General features: G+C 33.4%; 1 protein-coding gene across 1 annotated transcript; it reads right to left on the bottom strand.

The window, feature by feature from the left end:
* Positions 1 to 8,026: 8,026 nt before the first annotated feature.
* LOC132602863 (defensin-like protein) lies at positions 8,027 to 9,144 on the bottom strand. Its single transcript, XM_060315652.1, has 2 exons — positions 8,985 to 9,144; positions 8,027 to 8,496 (listed from the first exon to the last, which is right to left on the bottom strand). Exons 1-2 carry the CDS (start codon positions 9,046 to 9,048, stop codon positions 8,222 to 8,224), a joined length of 339 nt encoding a protein of 112 aa, XP_060171635.1. The 5' UTR covers positions 9,049 to 9,144; the 3' UTR covers positions 8,027 to 8,221.
* Between the last annotated feature and the right edge of the window lie 13,358 nt (positions 9,145 to 22,502).

Genomic DNA, 22,502 nt, shown 5'->3' on the forward strand with positions numbered 1-22,502 from the left:
CCCCACCCCCACCCCCACCCCCCACACCCACCATGTTCTTTTCAGATTTGTCATCACCGTCAACACCACGCCATTTCTTCCATCGGAAAACGGCCACCACTATTTTCTTCTCCTTCAAATTTGAAAATCACCACCACTATTTCTCACTGTTACACTTTTAGAATCTGAATTTTCCATTGTTGCTGATTTATGACTTTTTTTTATTAGACTTATGCGTTAGTTTAGTTTGGATTTATGTGTTGATAGATTTCAAGGTTTGAATTGATTTTCACGTTTTCAGTTCGGCGTGGCGGCGTTGCGGAGTTGCTACCATGAGGAAATTAAAAAAAATGAAAAAAGAGAAATTGGAGAAAGGAAAAGAGGAAATGAATTAAGCATTTTGTAGTTGCTGGACGCACTCAAGGAGAGTGGAACCCACCCACTTAGTCATATCATTTAGGTATCAAATTAAAACAAGCGTCAGTTTAACCGGCCATAAGAATTTTGTGGATAAGGGTTATCTAGACTTTGGCTACAAACCACTTAGAGACAAACTCTTTTGGAGGTGATGTGACATATCCTATAACTTTTTCATATGCCTCATTTTTATTCCTATTTTGTTTATGACATATCCTAGAGCCTATTTGGATGGACTTATTTTAAGCAGCTTATAAGCTGCAAACAGCTTATAAGTTAAAAAAAAATAAGTTGGGGTAGCCCAATTTATTTTTTTTGGCTTATAAGTTGTTTTCAACTTATAAGTTGCTTTAGATAAGCTAAGTCAAATGAGCCAAATTATTTTTTTGAGCTTATTTTAAGCACAAAATGACTTTAAGCTGGCTAACAAAACATTCAAAAAAATTGAAAACAGCTTATAAGCAACTTGTAAGCCAATCCAAACGGGCTCCTAGTCATATGCCTCTATTATGACTTTGGCTGCAAACCACTTATAGACTAAGGGCTCGTTTGGTTAGAAAACAAGTTATCCCGGGATAACTAATTTCGGGATTAGTTATCCCGGAATTGTTATTCCACCCTCAATGTGGGATAAAAATAACACTTAATCCCGGGATAACTAATTCTGGGATTAGTTATCTCGGAATTTTATAACAATCAAACATGAGATAAGGTGACACTAAATTTTTATCCCAGGACTATTTTTGCTTATCCACTGTACCAAATAACCCCTAATTCTTTTGGAGATGATGTGACGTATCCTATAACTTTTTCATATGCCTCATTTTTGTTCCTATTTTGTTTCTTTATTGGGAAATAACAACACTGATAGTGTTGTTATAAAAAGCTGAAATAGAATCCCACTTTACCCCCTAACATTTAAAGGTTGGGAAAAGATAACCCCTTCACATATTGAATGGAAACGATAACCCCCCTATCCGATATTTTCCGGTGAGAATCTTTTATTTTTAATAAAGGTCTTTTTTTCTTTTTCTTTCTAGAATTAAATACAATATATAACTCTTGTTATTGTCCCATTCACCTATTCTTTTGAAAATAGGGAAAAGGACACTGTGTGTCCACTCTGCCAATCTAATCCCACATTTAATCACTGTTTGGGCTTAATTCCATTAGGTGTCCGTTCGGCCCAAAATAATGCCAAAAAATGATCGATCGGCCCAAAATAATGTCAAGGCTGGCCGGCCCAACAACCTAGGCGCTTAAAAAAAAGACTTTTTGTGGCGACTAAGTCGCCACTAAAGGCTGCTACAGCATAGATACATATGTTAGAATTATATATACACTTTATATACAAGAATTATACAGTTTATATACATATGATGGAATTAATCATACATTTATTTTACATAAATTATACGTTAATATACATTTATTATACGCATATTATACAATAATGATATGATTTTTTTTTACATATACAATAGTGATACATATTATATACCACAATGATACGGTTTCTATTATACATTTTTTATACGTATGGTACACTTTCTATACAAGACTGATACAGTTTTGGGTTAGAGAGTGGGATTAGTTTCACCCCACCGGCCATTTGTGTCCTTTTCCCTTGAAAATAATGTATAACAACTACTTGAAAAATTCTATTAATAAATTTCAAGCTATATTATTATTATTATTATTATTATTATTATTATTATTATTTATTATTATCATCATTATTATTTATTATTATTATTATTACTATTATTATTATTATTATTATTATTATTATTATTATTATTATTATTATTATTATTATTATTATTATTATTATTATTATTTCGTTTTTGGTTTGGGGGACTAGAGTCGCTTTGAATCTCTTAGCCTTATCTGACCTCTTTTTATGCTTTCTTATTGAGCCGAGGGTCTTTCGGAAATAGCCGTCCTACCTTGGTAGGAGTAAGGTCTGCGTACACTCTACCCTCCCCAGACCCCACGTTGTGGAATTTCACTGGGTTGTTGTTGTTGTTGTTGTTTGGGGGACTAGAGGGCCAAGATCTTAATTATTCAACAATCTAAATACAACCTAGTATTAGTACCCGCGCGAGCTGATGATATTAAAAGACACTAATCTATGTTACATTGTGATGTCGCTTGTTTGAGTGCATTGTGTCATAACAAAATGTCAAGTATCATCTAATTTTCAATATAATATACTCAAATTAACGATATTTCTGTGAAATTAAAGGAAACAAATTAATTTTTTAAAAATATTATTTGATTTAATCTTTAGATTTAATTCATAATGAATACACACACACACACACATTTCTCTAACCCTTTTCTCATTCTGTTTTTTTTACTATGATATTTTAATTGTTTTCTTTTTCATTTAGTATCTTACGTTTAATCAAAATAATATCATATATGATTTTAGTCGTGATTTTGAATTCATCCAAAATATAAATAGAAACTTTTCTTGTTACTTGTCGTAAGATATATTGATAAATTTAATAATTACTACTTAGCACTATTTTACATAAGCAATTGAATTATCTTCTCTTTGGTTTCCAGTCCACCAAATTTTGTGTTTTAATTTTAATTGTTAATATATATATATATATATATATAGACGAAATATTCAAAACTTGGACATATAGAGAAAAATATAGGTAAGATCTAACAAAGATTAAATCTTGTTTCAATGGCTAGTTTAGTGATTTTTTATTATTTTTTTGAAATTAATTATTTATTCTCACCGAAAAATATTGGTTAGAAGGGTTATCGTTCCCATTCAATATGTGAGGGGGGTATCATTTCCCAATCTTTAAATGTTAGGGGGTAAAGTGAGATTCACTCTTCAACTTGTGTTAATTCCCAATCTCTTCTGGTATGACACCTCCAAGACATTGTTGCTCGGGTCTAAGAAAGTGAGCATAGAGGCATTGCCAATATTCGATCGATTCACTGAAGTTGTTGCCATTGAGAATAAAGCTCGTGAGACAGGGAAAGGTACAAGGCCTGCTAGTTCAACAAGATGTGGAGTGATGGCGTGGAAAAGGTGATAGTGACACTTAAAAAAATATTTATTTAATCAAATTTAAAATTGATCCAAAAGTTTGTCTTTCTTTTATGTAGAAATGATTATTAAACTTGTTTTAAATTAGTTTTTTCCTATAAAATTTATTATAGACAAGTAAAAAAATTATAAAATTTATTATAGACAAGTAAAAAAATTATTGTGACATTCTTTTTCTACCTAGTACATGCTTAATTATTAAATTAAAACTATGTTTTATATTCCCCTAAATTTAGTCCAGAGTTTTCAAAGGCGCTTTCGAGGTGAGTCCTAGGGCGGGGAATACCAAAAACGCTCAGGGGCTCAAATGAAAGTCGTAGATTCATAGGCGTATGCCCTAAAATTTGGGGCGTAAGCCTTGGGCGCAAAGTAAGTCCAGGACGCAAAAGTGTACGCCCCGTGCGTTAAATTTGATTTAGTTATTTAAAAAGTATTTTTGCTATAGATGATGTTTATTATTATTGGTGTAATGATATTAGTACTTTATGACATCATATTTTCATGTTGTAGTGATTTTTCCTAAAATATATAAATAAAGAAGCAACTCTCATAGAAAATAACACTACATAAATATTTTTTTAGATAATTATGCCTGAAATTGATAGGAGAGAGATCCATTATTTGTCATTGCTCTTACCTTTTTATCCTTCTCCTATTCTGAAATATATAAACAAAAAATAGTGCAAATAATGGACTGGGGTTAAAGAAAGAACGAATGAAAGAAGGGCAATGGTTACGAAGTCATCGGCAAAAGAGAGATTGCTAAGTTCGACAGTAACCATGAGAACACCAAATAGGGAAGCCTACGCTGAAAGTGAAACTAAAGAAACCCATGCATAATGCAACTCATTTAGCAAATAGAAAGGAGACAGCAACTGAAAGTACTAAAAATTAAAATTCCCTGAGAAATCATTCTATGCTTGTGTCACAAGAAGCAAAGAACGGTCTTAACTTAACTATTAACATACAATTGCTTGACTCCTCTTGATTCTAGTTTCATGAAGCCCATGCTAAGCCTGGGTCCAAGATCAAAATAGAAAAGTACTGTACAACAATTTTAGTTAAAAGAGTTATTTATGTCACGTTCATTCTAGGCACAATTATTTTAAGATGGCCGTTTCTTAATCGTGCATTGTTTAGTATTTGCTTCTTTCTTTTCTATGCAGTTAATGAATTTAGACTCTATGTAGTAGGTCGTCCACGGATAGGCCACTAAGGAGAAGTTGTGTGGGCCTAATCTGATTATTTATCATAGTAGCTTCCTTAATTCATTTATTCCCTTAACCACATTGTCTACTTTAAAATTTACCCACTCCATCAAATAATATATTTACCAACTTATACCTTATATGGGTGCAAATAATATTCCTATGAATAAACTATTCACACACATTAAGTAAGTATATATACAAAATTTTACCCGTCAATTAAATGACCGAGTCACCCATCACCGCAAGCTATAAACACCAAAATAGGGCCACGGAAGGATGTTATAGGAATATTAGGTCTAAAATTTCTAGACGACCAAATGGGTCGTTACATCAGATACCAATCAAGCAATCGCTCGTCCTCGAGCAAACAAACGAAACTTGGTGAGAGGTAATACCTAAACTCCCAAATAACTGAGGGTATCTACTCCGCATATCTGCCTCGGTCTCCCAAGTAGCTTCCTCCACCGGACGATCCTTCCATTGAACTTTCACGGAGGCTATTTCTTTGGTCCGCAACTTTCTAACCTGCCTATCTAATATTGCTATAGGCTCTTCCTCATATAACAGATTCTCATCTAGCAACACCGAATCCCAGTGAATGATATAAGATTCGTCTGAATGGTACATCTTCAACATAAAAACATAAAAAACCGGATGGACACCCGACAGGCCTGGTGGCAAGGCCAACTCATATGCAACCTCGCCAATACGACGAAGGATCTCAAATGGGCCGATATACCTGGGACTCAACTTACCCCTCTTCCCAAATCTCATGACACCCTTCATGGGTGAAGCCTTCAACAAGACTTGCTCCCCCACCATAAACGCCATATCTCAGACCTTCCGATCCGCATACATCTTTTGTCTACTTTGGGCTGCCCAAAGCTTTTCCTGAATAAGCTTCACTTTATCCAATGATTCTCTCAACAGATCTGTACCCCATGGTCGAACCTCAAAAGCATCGAACCACCCGATAGTAGAACGACACCTCCTCCCATATAAGGCCTCAAACGGTGCCATGTTGATACTGGAATGGTAACTATTGTTGTATACGCGGACTCAACCAAAGGCAAATATTGGTCCCAATGACCACCGAAATCGATAACGCAAGCTCTCAACATGTCCTCAAGCACCTGGATAGTCCTTTCGGACTGTCCGTCAGTCTGGGGATGAAATGCAGTACTAAGATCCAACTGAGTACCCAATTCTGCCTGCAAGGTCTGCCAGAAATGGGAAGTAAATTGAGTGCCTCGATCGGAGATAATATAAATAGGAACCCCGTGCAACCGCACTATCTCACGAATGGAGATCTTGGCCAACCTCTCCGCATTATAAGTAACCTGAACCGGGATGAAATGTGCGGACTTGGTCAACCTATCCACAATGACCCATATGGAGTCAAACTTGCCTAAGGTCTTCGGAAGACCCACAACAAAGTCCATGGCTATTCTCTCACACTTCCACTCGGGAATGGGCATCCTCTGAAGCACGCCACCGGGTCTCTGGTGCTCATACTTAACCTGTTGACAATTTTCACATCAAACCATATATATATGTATTCATGTTCATGACCAGGTTTCAGTTTCAGTTTCAGCTCTCATCATGTTATTTCACGTGTCATGTTTATTTCATTCAGTTGCTTTACACACCAGTACATTCAATGTGCTGACGTCCCCTTTTATTGCCCGAGGGCCTTCATTTCACAATGCAGGTACGAATTTACAGGACGACGCATCTGCTCAGTAGGATCATCCACGTATCAGCTTTTGGTGAGCCCCATCTTCTTCTGAGTTTAGTCATTATTTACATTTATATCAGTTATGCAGTTAAGGTATGCTAGAGGCCTTGTCCCAGCAAGTATGTTCTACAGTCCAGATTCATGATAGAGGTTTCATAGACTAGTCAGTTATGGTATGTCGGATATTCGGGGTCGTCTAGCCATTTTGGCTCATTATTATTATGTTTATTCAAACTATTCCACATTATGATATTATGATATTTTCAGACTTATGATTTATGGCACCACACTTTACTCAACTTATGCATGTTCATCGGTTATTTCGCATCAATTCATGCCCATGTTGAGTCAGCAAGCCATGTGATTCGCTCGGTCACAAGCAGTCAGGCATCGAATGTCGTGTTACGCTCAGGCCATGGTTCAGGGCGTGACATAAAAGGTTTAGAATTGTTGATGTGTATGGCAATTGAATCGCGATAGCATTCATTATCCATGAAAGTTTATAAATTTGTTTAGAAGCTGAAATATCATAATATGAGTGTTTTACTCAAAATTTCAGAATTTATTTTCATGATTTGTTATGTTTTAAATCATGATAAGTAGAAGTATGTTCAGGAACTCATGAGAAGCATGTTTTGTTTTACACTATTAAGATTTGAATACTATAATGGTTTGTGAACTGTGTCACATTTTAAAAAAAATCAACTCAAGGGATTAAGAATCATTTTAGGAAAGAGTTTGATCCAAGAGATCATAAAAGGGTTTGTAGCCATAGTCAGATCGTGATTTACCCCAACGGTATTCGTGTTAGAGTAGGAGATTTTAGTGTGCCGTCGGTTCAGACACTTGTCCTAGTGAGATGTAAAACACGAACATGCTAAAATCCTGTACCGAGTGGTACCTCGAGGATGAGTCCAATAGATCGGGTTAGAATCAATCCCATGCTGATCAAATTGTGAGTATTACAGAATATGTCAGTCAAATAATACACTCCATGAAAGAAGAAAGAAAGAAAGAAAGAGCATTTTTTTAAAATATTATGTTCGAGAAAATACTTTTGCGCAAAAGTAATATTATTTGCGCATGCTTGTTGCTTTAGAGAAATCTCAGAATACTTCTATGTACATCATGTTTTTTAAGCACCGCTCCAGCTTTAGTGAGAAAATAGTACCAATAGTTAGTGTACAAGTGTTCTCTTTATGGAACCTACATTGGCCTATGTCCATGTAGGCGGATATATAATAGGAACTAACAAACCACAAGTTAGGTTCTCCCTCACTCCAGAAACAACTGGTGAGCTCTGCATTATTTTGTGGTCAATTAGATTATGGTATTGTATTGCACATATTATTATTTGTCAGTATTCCAGAAGTTATTTTAAAGTTATATTAGAGCTAAACATTCATTCAGATGATAAGTATGGAACACATATTTGTATTTGAAATATATTGTACGTATAGTCGCATAAGAATGACAGAGCTAAAACGGTTCAAATAGAGCAGAAGGTTCGCTTGATCAAGTTAAGGCATGAATGCCAACCATAGTTCGTTTAGAAGACATGTTGTGATAGAAAGTGCTTAAACGTGTGTGATTGAAATACAATGAAAGACAGTACATGATAATTTTTCATTAAAACATACATGAACCTTGTACAAGATTAAACGAGGGTCAACGTGTCACAACTTATTCAGTGTGCTAACGGCTACTAGAGGCCAAGAACACAATATTATAAGCTACCCTTTAAGAAAGGCAACACTTTATTATTTTGTGTGACATTTAATACTTAATCTGTCTTAATTACTCCATCATGACCTCTTCTTCAAGCAAAGCTTCAGTCAGAGTTTTTGCTTCCTCAGGCATAGTCATCTCAGCTTCATTTGAAATATTATCAAATACACATGGCTTAGTGCATAGGCACCTTCTTTGGAGTTTGCTACAATGTCCATCCGTAAACTTCTCCTTGATGCAAGCTTTTCTGCATGGCGAGTCGGTAATGCATAATCCTTCGAAAGTGTTGCTTTTTGCTTTGCAAATGTTCTGGGCTTGCATCTCTATGTTCTGAGCTTGCACCTCTACAAATCATTCACAAGTACTTACAAATGTTAGAAGAAGAAAAAATCGAAAGAAATATTCACCACTAAAAATGGGAATTAGACATAGATAAATTATGTAGTTAAACAACAAAATGCACTATTAATCCTATTTAGCTAAAAATAAACTAAGAGCTATTTAATGACAGACTAGCGACGAGCTTCGTAGCTAAATCCAACTTTTTTATGTAGTGATTGCTTGTATACCATTTAGAGGAATTACAATAAAAAAGTTTTTTCACGATTTTGAAAACCGTCAATCATATATAGTAAACTTTTAAACTGTGAATTCATTTACGATCCTTAAAGAAAAATTACTTGTACACTCTTTGGAGGAATACATACAAGTTTCTTCATCATTAATTCCTCAAAGCCAAACATAACAAACCATTGAAATAGAGTAATATTACGCATTAATTTTTTTATTATTTGTATGAGGATTTAATTTAGAGGAATAGATGGAGACAAACCATAGGCAACAAAGAGCATCATTGCCAAGACTAGAAATGCCATGAAGCAAACGGAGCGAGCCATTGTCTCTTTGGATGAGTGAAAAAGAGAAGAAATATTAATTTTAATAATAAGAAAGATTGCAATTCAGAGTTGTGAATGAACACAAACACAATAGAGGTATTTATAGGCAATGAAAGAATAGTAACTGAGCTTTAACTCATCTGTCGAAGCGAAAAAAAAAAATAGTAGATAAGTTTTGTGGGCCCATAGATATATCAATAACCCAAAAAACATGTTCCTTATGGGCTTCAAGTTTTTTGGTCAATTTATCCGTCATTACATTTTTGAAATCCCACAATGGGAAGTTCGACTAATTAATTCGAATTTGCGCATGGAAATCCTACTATGATATGCAAAATATTTCCTATTAAATGCAATTGCTTTTCCAGGACTCGAACTGGAAATATATGATTAGAATAAACGATTATTTTCCATGTCATTATAACCTTTCATAGTAGTAAAAATTTGGCAATAGACGTACACTTATTAAGGCCACCTACTCTATTGTGAGAATGAAGTCAATGAGCCATAGTAATTGTTACTTTGTTTAGCATAATTTGATTTGGCATACAGTTTATTAATTATTTTTTTTAAAAAGAAAATTATGATCTGAAGTATGTCATGATATACGCGCTGTCATAAAAGTTTTAAAATTATTAAGCATGTCATAACATTTTGCGGCTATAAAAGCTTCTCATTAAGGAAATATAATGTAACAGTTCAAACCTATGTCATATATTGTCCACTTTGGCTCAATAAATCTTAGGGATTTGTCGCTCGAACTACGCAATCATCGAGTCCAAAAATATACTTACCATGCATTTAAACTCGTAGATATCTTACAAAGCTCTTCAATTTAATTATTCTTTTATTTCATTGTGAGATTCTTTTAAGGTGTCATGTGCGCTCCTACTTTAGAGAATGACAAAATTATCAACCTTACTTTCTTTGTGAAAGGATTGTTGTCAAATGGCAGAGTCACATGCTTGCATTACCTTGATTTTTGAGTTTCTTACAACCAATAATGGCTTATCAATGGACACGTTTCCCTTTTCAGTACAAAATCATTTACTCTTGTTATATTAAACATATAAAATATTATTTGGATAAGAACCGAAAAGTAAAAGCTTATAAAGTTAGAATGATTGAATGAGAAAAAGATAAATAATGACGTGAAATTTTGTTGAAGTTAGTAATGATTCAAATTACTTTAATAGGTCCATTAAACTAAGTATTGTCATTACCAAGAGATAAGAGCTAGCTTAAGAACTATAATGGAGGTTTTGGGACTTCTAACCTAATGTTAAGGGTTGTTATTAATCTCAAAAAATTGGAATTGATGTTGTATGATAATGTTATGTAGAATGTAATATTTTGACGTGATAGATTGCGTTGTAGCTTACTTTGATTCGAAGGTTGATAAGTTGATTTTTAGGTGAGTTGCTATGACCCTTGTTACTAGGATAAACCATGATTTTATGGTGTTTGAAAAAATATTTAGAATTGTTGATGTGTATGGCAATAGAATCGTGCGAGCATTCAGTGCCCGTGAAAGTTTATAAACTTGTTTAGAAGCTGAAATATCATAATATGGGTGTTTTACTAGAAATTTCAGAATTTATTTTAATGATTTATTTTGTTTTAAATCATGATAACTAGAAGTATGTTCAAGAACTCATGAGAAGCATGTTTTGCTTTACACTATTAAAATTTGAATACTATAATGGTTTGTGACCCTCCACCTTTTTAATTAAAAAACAAATGTGCGTGAACAAGAAAATGGATGGGACTCAGGTGACTCTGGATGACCTTGAGTCAGTTTGGACATAGCAACAAAGTGGAAATTTTGGTTTCGCCAATATCCACTTTGGGTCCGACTAATCTGGATTCGCGTCGGAAAGGCATCTTTGAGGAGTAAAGTGCTCCCTATCAAAGACGATTCTATAACCAGAGCTCGAACCCGATACCTTTAATTAAGGATGGAGGAGTACTTACAACTCCACGAACCACCTTTACTCGCCACTCTTCCATTTTATTTATTTTAAAATTAAAAAAATCATGTTTTGATGCTTTCTTAGGGATTTACTATCAAAAGTGATTTCATTTCCAAATTTCGAATCCGAGTGTTGGGATCGAAATACAAAGGTGTTATGCGAAGCTAACAATTACAACTTGAACGGCCATAAATTAGAAACAAAGAAAAATATATTAAAATATGCATAAAAATATAGCTTGGCCAATTGGACTACAAAATACATTATTTTGGCATACTAAGTCGGTAAGTCCCTTTGGTAATGAATTATCCGTTTGATTTCTCAATATATATTTCGTTGGGAAATAAGCAAAAAGCCAACAAAGAAAATGACAAAAAGACATCAAACGTGGCCTAAAGTTTAAGGATATCCTAAGCTGTCCTACATGTACAACCTAAAATCTTGTTGCCAAATTTCAGAATCACATGTCTGGAAGTACTTAATTTTATGCTTTTCGTACATCCAACAATGGTTTATCACACACCAGTTTTCCCCATTAAAGAACGAAAATATTTACTCTTGTTATTTTATACTAATAAGAGGCCGTCTGGTCTGGATTTTAGGAGATATAATGTTACATATAATTGGTACAATCAAATTACTCCATAATAACGTCGTTTGTTAGAATATTTTTTAATTATTATATAAAAATATTATTATAAAAAGAATATAAAATAACGTATCAAGAAAATTGGTTCCAAAGAGAATTTGATTGTTATAGTGAAATGTTATATAGAAGACGAATGTTATAGAACCGTTAAGTTTTATTTATTTGGGTGGGATTTAAGGAGATTTATAATCTCCCTATAGGAATCAACATCAGTTGATACAACTTTGGTTACTACAATTTCATGTTCCCCATAAATGATGCATGCGTAAGTTATATGGGAATTCATATATTATATGCAGGAGGATGACCAATAGCAATATGGGTATTTTTATAATTTTTTGTATATAGCGAGTATATAAAAGTTAAAAATTTCAAATAAAATAAGATGAAAATTTGAGAAATAATCCTTAGTTCCAAATAAAGTGTTGCTTCCTCGTTTGGGACAACCATGAAACTTAAGTATACAGGGATAAAAACAAAGGCTTTATTGTTCAAGACACATGGTTCTAGAGCACTCTTATTATTGAGCCTTTTTTTTTCCTCCCGTCTCAAATTATCTGTCATGGTTCGAGTAGGAATATTGCAGTTTTTCTCGTTCCTTCTCTTCGATAAGAATAGGAATTTGAAATGATACAAATTCCTCTTCATTCCGTTGTGCTCAGCGAAAGAATTGCCTAAGCATACTTTTTCGGATCCAAACTTCTAATTATTTGTCGTTTTAAAAGTTCAAAGCATAATTTTGCTTATTTTTGATTTTATCCTTTGTCATTGATGGAGATGATATATAAATAGAGTAAACATTTAATGGATACAAATTATAACTTAGACATAGATAAGGATAAAGTAGTCAAATACCCCTCCTAATTACTCCCTCAGTTCACTTTTACTTTGTCCACTATGGACTTTACACACTTCTTAAGAAATAATAAATGAAGTGCATATTTTACCATGATACCCATATTAATTGATGTATAATTGCATTGGATTTGGAAAATAATTTGGAATGAGTAATTAATGTTAAGGGCAAAACATGAAAATTAAATTATTTTTCTCTTGATATGCGAAAGTGGACAAGTAAAAGAGAAAGTTTATTTATGAAATAGTGAATAAGTAAAAGTGAACGGATGGAATAATATTATTTCTTAATAGATGTGTAAAATAAAAAACGACACACATTTTGAGACGGAGAAATATATATATTTTTTCTTGGGATATAAAGTCATTGAAAGTGATCATGAGATGGATAATGAGATATGGACGAGTTTCTAGGTAATAGATTAATATATTCAATTTCTTTTGGGAGTTTCATTAGATTAGCGTACTCTTGATTTGGGCACTATGACATAATTTCCCTCATAAGACAAAGAATGCGAACATGCTAGAACTTGAACTGAGCGGTACTTTGGGGATGGTGTCCAGTAAAGGTGGCAACCGGTTCCAATCGGAACCGGTTAGGAAACCGGCCGGTTCCAGTTCCAAAACCGGAACCGCCTAACCGGTTAGGAAACCGGCCGGTTTCGGTTCCAAAACCGGAACCGCCTAACCGGTTCCGGTTTACCGGTTTTAAACCTCAAACCGGAACCGGTCCGGTTTGAAGTGGTTAAAATCTATTTTTTTTTATTTTTTGTATTATATATATATATATATATATATATATATATATATATTAGTATTTATTTGTATATTGTAGCTATATTTTCATATGTTATACAACTTTATAATTAAAGTTTAAATATTTACTGACTAACAGCCTAACAGCAAGTCAGCAATACAGAATAGTGTTTTTCGTATACATATATATGTATAACTTAATATATATACTATACATACTTATATATATGTACTATATACTATATATACTTATATATATATATATATATATATATATATAACTTATTATATATACTATATATATGTCTAACTTAATATATATACTAAATATATGTATAACTTAATATATATACTATATATATGTATATATATGTACTATATATACTTATATATATGTATATATATGTACTATATACTATATATACTTATATTTATGTATAACTTAATATATATACTATATATACATATCTACTATATATACTATATATACTTAATATATATACTATATATATATTTATATACTATATATACTTATATACTATATATATTTATATATGTGTATAACTTAATATATATACTATATATACTTATATATATGTACTATATACTATATATACTTAATATATGTACTATATACTATCTATACTTACTTATATACTTTAGTTTTTTTTTTTTTTAATTGTTTACCGGTTAAACCGGTTTAACCGGTCCGGTTCCGATTTTACCGGTTTAACCGGTTCCGGTTTCCAAAATATTGGAACCGGACCGGTAAACCATTAAACGGTTAACCGGTTCTACCGGTTCCGGTTCCGATTTCGGTTTAACCGGTCCGGTTACCGGTTAAAACCGGTAAGGCCAAACCGGTTGCCACCTCTAGTGTCCAGTCAATCGGGGTAGGATGACTATTACGGAATATCTAAAAGTCGAGTGGTAAGAATATTTATTTTAATATTACTCTCAGGTTGATAATAAGTATTCAGTTAATCTTTTTATTTGGTTCTACATATGTGTTCACTTACACAATAAAAAAGTAATTAACTTTATTTTTTCAAATTTACCTTTATTAAGTGCTATGTAACCAGATCTCAATGTGTCAAGTTAATAATAATATGTAAATTTTAATTAAGAGTAGTTTAGTCAACATACCTGTATTTTAGAAGTTAATATTTTCTTAAGGGGTGTGATAAAAGTTAAGTGGACACTTATTTTCAACCGGAGGAAGTATTTTGAAAAAGTACTGTAGACACGTGATTTTTGACTCTCTCCGAGTTTTTACACGATTTTTAGCGTTAAATATTTCTTTTAGGCTTAATTTTGAAGTTTTGACTTTTATTTTATTTTAGTAGGTTTTGTTTGTGGAAATGTAAAAAGACAAAGAATATTCACCATTTTTATATTACAAGTTTTGTGCTTCAAATGAAGGAAAATTACAAAAATAGGTTTTTCTAATCTATATTTTTAGTTAATTACTTTTGAATTATTTTTGGCTAGTTATTTAATTTTTCATTTTTTGTTTAAAAATAGTCAATACTAGTATTTATTTTTATAGCTTTATTTAATCAAAAGAAAATCAAAAATTGAATCAATAGCATGTTATCACATGTCAAAAATTCATCTCTATTCATATCCATGACATATTCCATTTGGGGATTAGAATATCTAAAAACTTTTTGGAAAAGTTACCAAAAATAGAAACACAATAAAAGAGAAGCTAGACCTAACTTTCTAGAGGACCAAAGACTAAAAACACCAACCTGTAGCCTCAAGATTGTTTTCCATTTTTATTTTTTCTAAACGCATCCAAATGATCCTAAAAACCATACACTCTACACACATCAATCATCCACTACACCTATGTCCTATAGACACAAATGGTTTTCCGTTCATACGATGTTGTCGGAGTTTTGTTTTTGCTAAGTAAATGGTTCATGGAATCATTTGAGATTGTCCGTATGTTTGTTTAGATGACAATTCTATTGATTCCATGTCCAATATTTTATTTATAAATCTTTTGTTATCATGTCAACCTCTATTATTAGCTCAGTTGTTTGTTTATTTGTTTCCCTTTAAAGGCTTTCATGTTATAATTGTTGTAATTTTCATAGCATACTGGGTATGTTGTATTTGCTGTTTCTAAACGTATACAGCTTGCTATTTTCAGTTTATTATCTTCATCACATATTTTTCAACCAATTGGGGTGCAAGTTTAAATTGATATATTCAAGATTTGGAACATGGACTAAATGGGATGCCAATTACATGCACCGTTTTTAAGTTAAAATTTCAAAAGGGTAATTTAGATTGAGTTGGTTCAGACAATCAATTGCTGAGGAAATTTAGTCCATTTGATATTAGCTTGCATATTGTGTGGATTAGTCCATTGTACCTTTTCGTTTAAATGCTATGTACATTCGGATCTTGGTATTTAGGGACAATCAGTCGAATGTCTATGGGTTTTTAATTGCATATTGTGTGGTTTGCTCCAACTGATTCTTAAAACAAGAAGAAGAAAACAAAAGTCTCCGGGCCGTAGACCAATGTTTAATGCCGAATTAGTTAATTAAATATTAGTGTGCGATGAGTTAGATAGACGTGAAATTATTTCAAATATCGCTGTCAAGTATAAAAGAAAAGAGTGGTAAAACCAATTATAAGGGAGCGAGATGAGTCGCAAATACGTTTCAAAATTCGTTGTCAAAAGAGTGAAAGTTTAACCAAATAATAATTTTTTTTTTTGTGCAGAGTGCCCTTCAAATGCAGTGGTCTTTAATTTTTGCCCCTCAAATTGTTGGTCTTTAATTTTTGCCCTACACCTAAAACTTTTAGGTTCCGTGTTCAAGCCCCCGCTCAGTCAAAAATTTTAAAAAAAATCGCCAGGTAGAACTTGGATTCACAAGGTAGAGTTTTGCCTGCGAAACTATGTCTTAAGGCAAAATTCTGCCTGAAGGTAAAATTCTGTATTGCCATTTATTTTTACTGAGACGGGGTTCGAACCCCAAACCTCATGGTATTAGGCGAAGGACAAAAATTAAATACCACCAATTTGAGGGGTAAAAATTAAAGACCACCCCAAAATAAGGGCATTCCTGTGAATTGACTGCTTTAGGAACGTTTTAAAATGTTTGTTTCGATTAAGAATGTGGTTACGCTTCTTATTTTGAGATGCTTAAACAACTCAAGGATGCAGTTACGCACCTTGGCCAAATTCGTTTTAATAATTAATTTCGTTTCGATTAAGAATGCGGTTATGCATCTTATTTTGAGACGCTTAAAAGAAACTCAAGGATGCGGTTACGCATCTTAGTTAAATTGTTCTAATAATTGATTTTCATTAATTCAAATCAAGACGTGTAGACAGAGACAATTTAGGTGCGATACATAAGAGTGAAGAAAGCAGTTACGCTTCTAAGCTGATGTATGCCAAGATCCATAATGCGGTTACTCATCTGGGTTGAGACCAATAAGAGTTCAACAATAAAAGGCACGAGAAAATCAAGGCATGTAACATAATTTATTCAAAAAACAAGATTAAGCTAAGTATAAATCGATAAAGCGACCGTGCTAGAACTACGAGACTCGGGAATGCCTAATACCTTCTCCCCGATCAACAAAATTCCTTACCCGGTCTTTTGTTTTCGCAGACCAATAATAAAAGAGTCATTTCCTTTTGATTAGGATTCATAAGGTGACTTCGAACACCAAAACTCAACTCCAAGTGTTGACTCTATAAAATAATTAATACCTATTAAAAACCGTTACTTCAATTGAAAAAACACTTTAATAATAAAAACCCATGTGTTTTGTCACGGGGGCGGAAAAAATGGGCGTGACAAGTATTTTAGTGAAGAAATTATATATTGTTCTACAGATGCTTTGTTGCTTTAAAAAATTTTCAGAATGATTTTATGATTATCATGTTTTTCAAGTCTCATTTAAGTTTTTGTAAGGGAGTCATTGATACTCACTGAGTACCGATAGTTGGTGTACTAACATTCTCTTTCTGTAAATCTACATTGACCTATGTCAATGTAAGCGCAGGACTTATAGATGAGCAGACAACATGTTAAGTCCTTTCTAAATCCAACAGCTATTAGTTAGATCTACGTTGTTTCATGGAGTCTTTTTTTCTTCATAGTAAGTCGTTTATTATTTCTTATGGAGATTTGACAACGAGTCAGGGAACTCATGTTGTTACACCCCTCGTGTTCGTAGTAGTAGAACCTATGGTTTTCTAGTCGGGTATGCTCTTGGAATAGAGACCCGAGCCCGAGTTTGGAGGAAGAAAATGTCTTACCCCGTGTACGAGGGTACCGGCAGATATTCCTGTCAATTTACAGAGTTAGAAGTTGATCGAATCGAATCGACGCGATCTGAATTGAATCAGAAAATCTACACGACACTAGTCATCGTCGATGGGTCGTCGACATGTTAGACGGACTGTCGACGTGCGGCGTTGACGGGATCGGGCAGCCATGCATCTGCAGGCGCAGGTCAACGGGGCAAGTCGACGGACCATCGACCCGCTCATCAAACCGAGCACTGTAGCCTTTTTGGCTTCCAAGTATAAATAGGTCCACGACCCTATTTCATATTTTACCTCCTCTCCAAATCAGAAAAACCCTAAGATATTCTCTCCCAATAATTTTCTTCATATTAGTGAAGATTTGACAAGACCCGGACCCCGTAAACCCGAGATGGTGAAGAAGAAGGTTGCCTCTAGGGTTTCTTCAAGTTGTGGAGTTTAGAGAGTTGAAGTTGAAGTTGAAGTGATTCTTGGGATTCTTGACCCCTCAAGGTGTGTAAATGATTTCTACCCTTAAATTTAAGTTGAGTATCAAGAGTTTTAGTGATTCTAAGTAAAGGGGGGATAGTTGTGGAGGTGATGAGTTGATAAAAGACAAGATAGTGACTTAGGGTTATTTTAAGAGATGATTGGAAACGGGTTTACGTATCTTGATATATATATATATATATATATATATATATATATATATATATATATATATATATATATATATATATATATATATATATATATATATGTGTGTGTTGTCATTGTTGATGTGAGTATTATAGTTGATGTGGGATCGAATGAGAAGTTGGAAAGTTGTAAGCTTACAAAGGGAATTATTGTCTATGGTTCGTTGACTTTATACGTATTTGAGAATGGTTAGTAAGTGAAGTAAATAGCCAAATTAAGCCCTATGTTACCTTAATTGTAGATTTACAAGTTCAAGAGGTAGAGGTTGGGAGATACTCCAAGGTATGTTAAGGTCATTCCTTTATTCTTTTGGCATGATCCTATGATATGATCCAACAAGCGAGTAAGCGAGCTTCCATATTTACTCTACTCTTAGAAGCATTAGAAGTACTTTAGTCTTTGATGTTCATACACCCCATTTATGAGTAATCCCATCTGTTCATGGGTCCAGTCTTATGTAGCCAGTTCTGTGCATACAGTTTATTCATGCATTACATCCATTATATATTATGTATATTAACCCGTGACTAGAAGGCGTATATATGCACACATATTAGGATATACGCGACTATTAGATATATGTAAAGTATGAGAAGAGATATAGGCGTTATATACGCATTACTACTATGATGATGATATTGATTATGGCCACAGAGGAGCCAATATGATATGACGAGATGCCATAGAGGCTTATAGGCGTTATATACACACATACATCAGGCGCTATATACGCACTCATATAGATTCACGACCATCATTGATAGGTATGAGCATCCATATTATGTGCCCATAGAGGCATTGTCAATTACGCAAATTTATGCAGATTTAGGCAGATACTAGTTCATACAAGTATATGCAGTTAGTCATTTCAGTTATGAGTTCATATTTTATTCATGATTCTTATTTTTATATGTTGTTCTTATGCCTTATATACTTGGTACATTATCTGTACTGACTCCCCGTTGCTCGGGGGGCTGCGTTCATGCCCGCAGGTACAGGGAGACAGACAGGTGGTCCAGCTTAGTAGGACCTCTAGATCTAGCAGTGGTCAGTACGATCCATTTGATCCGGAGCTACAGTCAGTTTGGGTATGCCATACATATGGGTACGATGGGGCCCTGTCCCGTCCTTTCTACAGCTTTTATTCCAGTAGAGGTCTTAGACAGTTGTATGTAGTAGTCAGATGATGTAGCCTTGTCGGCTTCTATTCTTTTGTGTACAGTATATGTTGCCTAGTGGGCTTGCACTGTTCTTCCGCATGTAGTGTATATATATATATGCATATTGTATAGAGTTCTGATGTTTCTCTCTTATGAGATCAGTGTATTCCATTTATGGTCTTTGATGTTCAGTATGTTTCAGATACGTGTTTAGGGGTGTTTGGTTGCTAGAGGTCAGACTCCCGTCACGGCTCATCAGTTTGGGTCGTGACACATGTTTTGAGCAGTACACCAATTTTATTAGTATAGAGGCTCTATAAATAATGTATGTTTGGTTATGGTATCATATTACACATTTATCAATATTTCAGAAGTTATTCACAGTTAATTTCAGAGTTAAACTTCCATTCTAATGAAGAGTTCTGAACATATATTTGTAATTTGAAATGTATTGTGTTGTTGCATAAGCATGATAGAGTTAAAATAATAAGTATCATTTGATCAAGTTAAGGCAAACAATGCCAATCGCTGCTTATTCAGAAAACAGATCGTGATAGAAAGTGATTAGATAACTTAGTACAAAGACCATTAGAGGTCATTTTTCATTAAAACATATATAAACTTGGTACAAGATTAAAAGAGGGACAACGTGTCACAACTTATTTAGTGTGCTAACGGCTACTAGAGGCCAAGAACATAACATTATAAGCTACCCTTTAAGAAAGGCAACACTTTATTATTATGCGTGACCCTAAACCCTTAATCTCTCTTTATTACTCCATAATGATCTCTTCTTCAAGCAAAGCTTCAGTTAGAGTTTTTTTTTCCTCACATGGCTCACTGCATAACAAACCATTGAAAAGAGTATATTACGCATTATTTTTTATTATTTATAGGAGGATTTAATTCAGAGGAATAGATGGCGACAAACCATAGGCAACAAAGAGCATCATTGCGAGACCAGAAATGCCATGAAGCAAACGGAGCGAGCCATGTCTCTTTGGATGAGTGAAATAGAGAAGAAATATTAATTTTAATAATAAGAAAGATTGCAATTCAAAGTTGTGAATGAACACTAACACAATAGAGGTATTTATAGGCAGTGAAAGAATAGTAACTCAGCTTTAACTCATCCGTCGAAGCGAAAAAAAAATACTACTAGTAGATGAGTTTATTGGGCCCATAGATATATCAATAACACAAAAACATGTTTGATGTTAGACTAAAAATGTATATATTTAGCCATTTTTATCTCACATTTTAGTACATTTATTCATCTTTTGAGTATTATTATATACATTTGTACTTAGTATTATATTTTATTGTGTAGAAATAAAGAAGTGTAAATTAAAGAAATTCGGAGCGAAACTAAAAAAAATACGAATGAAAGGTAAAGCAGAAAATTGAAGGGAGACAAAGGGGGGGACCACTTGGAGACATCATTATTGCGGGGTCCAGAACCAAAATGACTCAATAAAAAATCAAGTGAACTAAAATACCCCAACAAAAAAAATGTTACAAAACTACCTTTTACGGAGACAGAGCTGTTAACTATTTTAGCGCAGTATTTTACTGTGCTAAAGTTTTTTTTTTTTTTGTATAGCGCAATATTTTACTGTGCTATAGCGAGCACTAAAAAAAATGGTAAACGTTTTTTTTGCAACACTTAGTGTGTTTTTTCATACTTTGACCACCGATTAGTCGTGTGTCAAGACTCCGAAACGTCAATATTTTATATAGAACCTGATATTTTTTTTCTGCGTACAATAATGTAGGCTCAATACGTCAAGGATATGTAGACGTTCAGATCGTCATTTTAGGGGTTGAAAAGGTGCCCAAAGTAAGTTTTGTTTGAAAAATCTTCGTGTTTGACTGTTAGGTTATTTTAGTCAACTTTATATGTCGAGAAAATTAGTCAGCTTTATTTTCAAAAATTGAAACCACAGAAGTGAAATTGACATTCACAGCTACATTATCCCGGGATTTTTACGTTGAAATCTATTGTGTATCATCATATTATAAGTAAATAAAACTGAAAATTTCACGTCAATTTGGGAGAAAATAGAAATTGAATGGGATAAAAGGTGTTTTTTTAAAAATGGGCTCGGCCAAACCGTCCGCATAGATCTCGGAAAAATACCCAAAAACAAATAAAAACAAATCGCGTAAATCGGACGTCCGAGCGCAAAGTTATGACAATCTAAAGTTTGACCACTTTACAATTAGCTTTTCTCCCTATATTTTTTAAATACTTTTTTATCAAATTGAATTAGATTTATATTCAAAATAAAGTTATGTCTTGATTAAAAAATAACACGCTTAAATCAAAATCTTAAAAAATAAAATACTTAAACCTAAAGTTTCCAAACAAAACTTACTTCGGATACCTTTTCAACCCCTAAAACGACGATCCGAACGCTTATGTATCCTTGATGTATTGAGCCTACATTATAGTACGCAGAAAAAAAAAATCAGGTTCTAAGTCTTGATACACGACTAATCGTTGGTCAAAGTATGCAAAAGAGAACTCTAAGTGTTGCAAAAAAAGATTTATTAAAATAAGATGTTGCGATCTTTTTATGGAAAAAGACATTAAGTGTTTCTTAAGTGTGTTATTTTTTAATGCGTAACTTTTTTTCGAATATGTTGTAAAAAGAAATCGCGTAAATCGTACGTTCGAGCGCAAAAAATTGCGTATATTCGAAATAAAGTTACGCATTAAAAAATAACACATTTAAATCTAAACCCTAAAAATAAAAAAATTTAAGCTAATGACAACAAGTCTTCAAATAAAAATGGACGTCTATGTATACAGAACACTCAAACCTAAAGTTTTCAAACAAAACTTACTTCGGGCACCTTTTTAGCCCCTAAAATGACGTTCCGAACGTCTACGTATCCTTGATGTATTGGGCCTACATTATTGTACGCAGAAAAAAATATCAAGCTCTATATAAAATATTGACTTTCGGAGTCTTGATACACGACTAATCATGGGTCAAAATATGGAAAAAACACTAAGTGTTACAAAAAACAAAAAAAAAGTTGGCAAAAAAATACTAAGTTTTTTCAAACAAAAC

Source organism: Lycium barbarum, chromosome 7 (assembly GCF_019175385.1).
Source record: "Lycium barbarum isolate Lr01 chromosome 7, ASM1917538v2, whole genome shotgun sequence".
NCBI lineage: Eukaryota > Viridiplantae > Streptophyta > Magnoliopsida > Solanales > Solanaceae > Lycium > Lycium barbarum.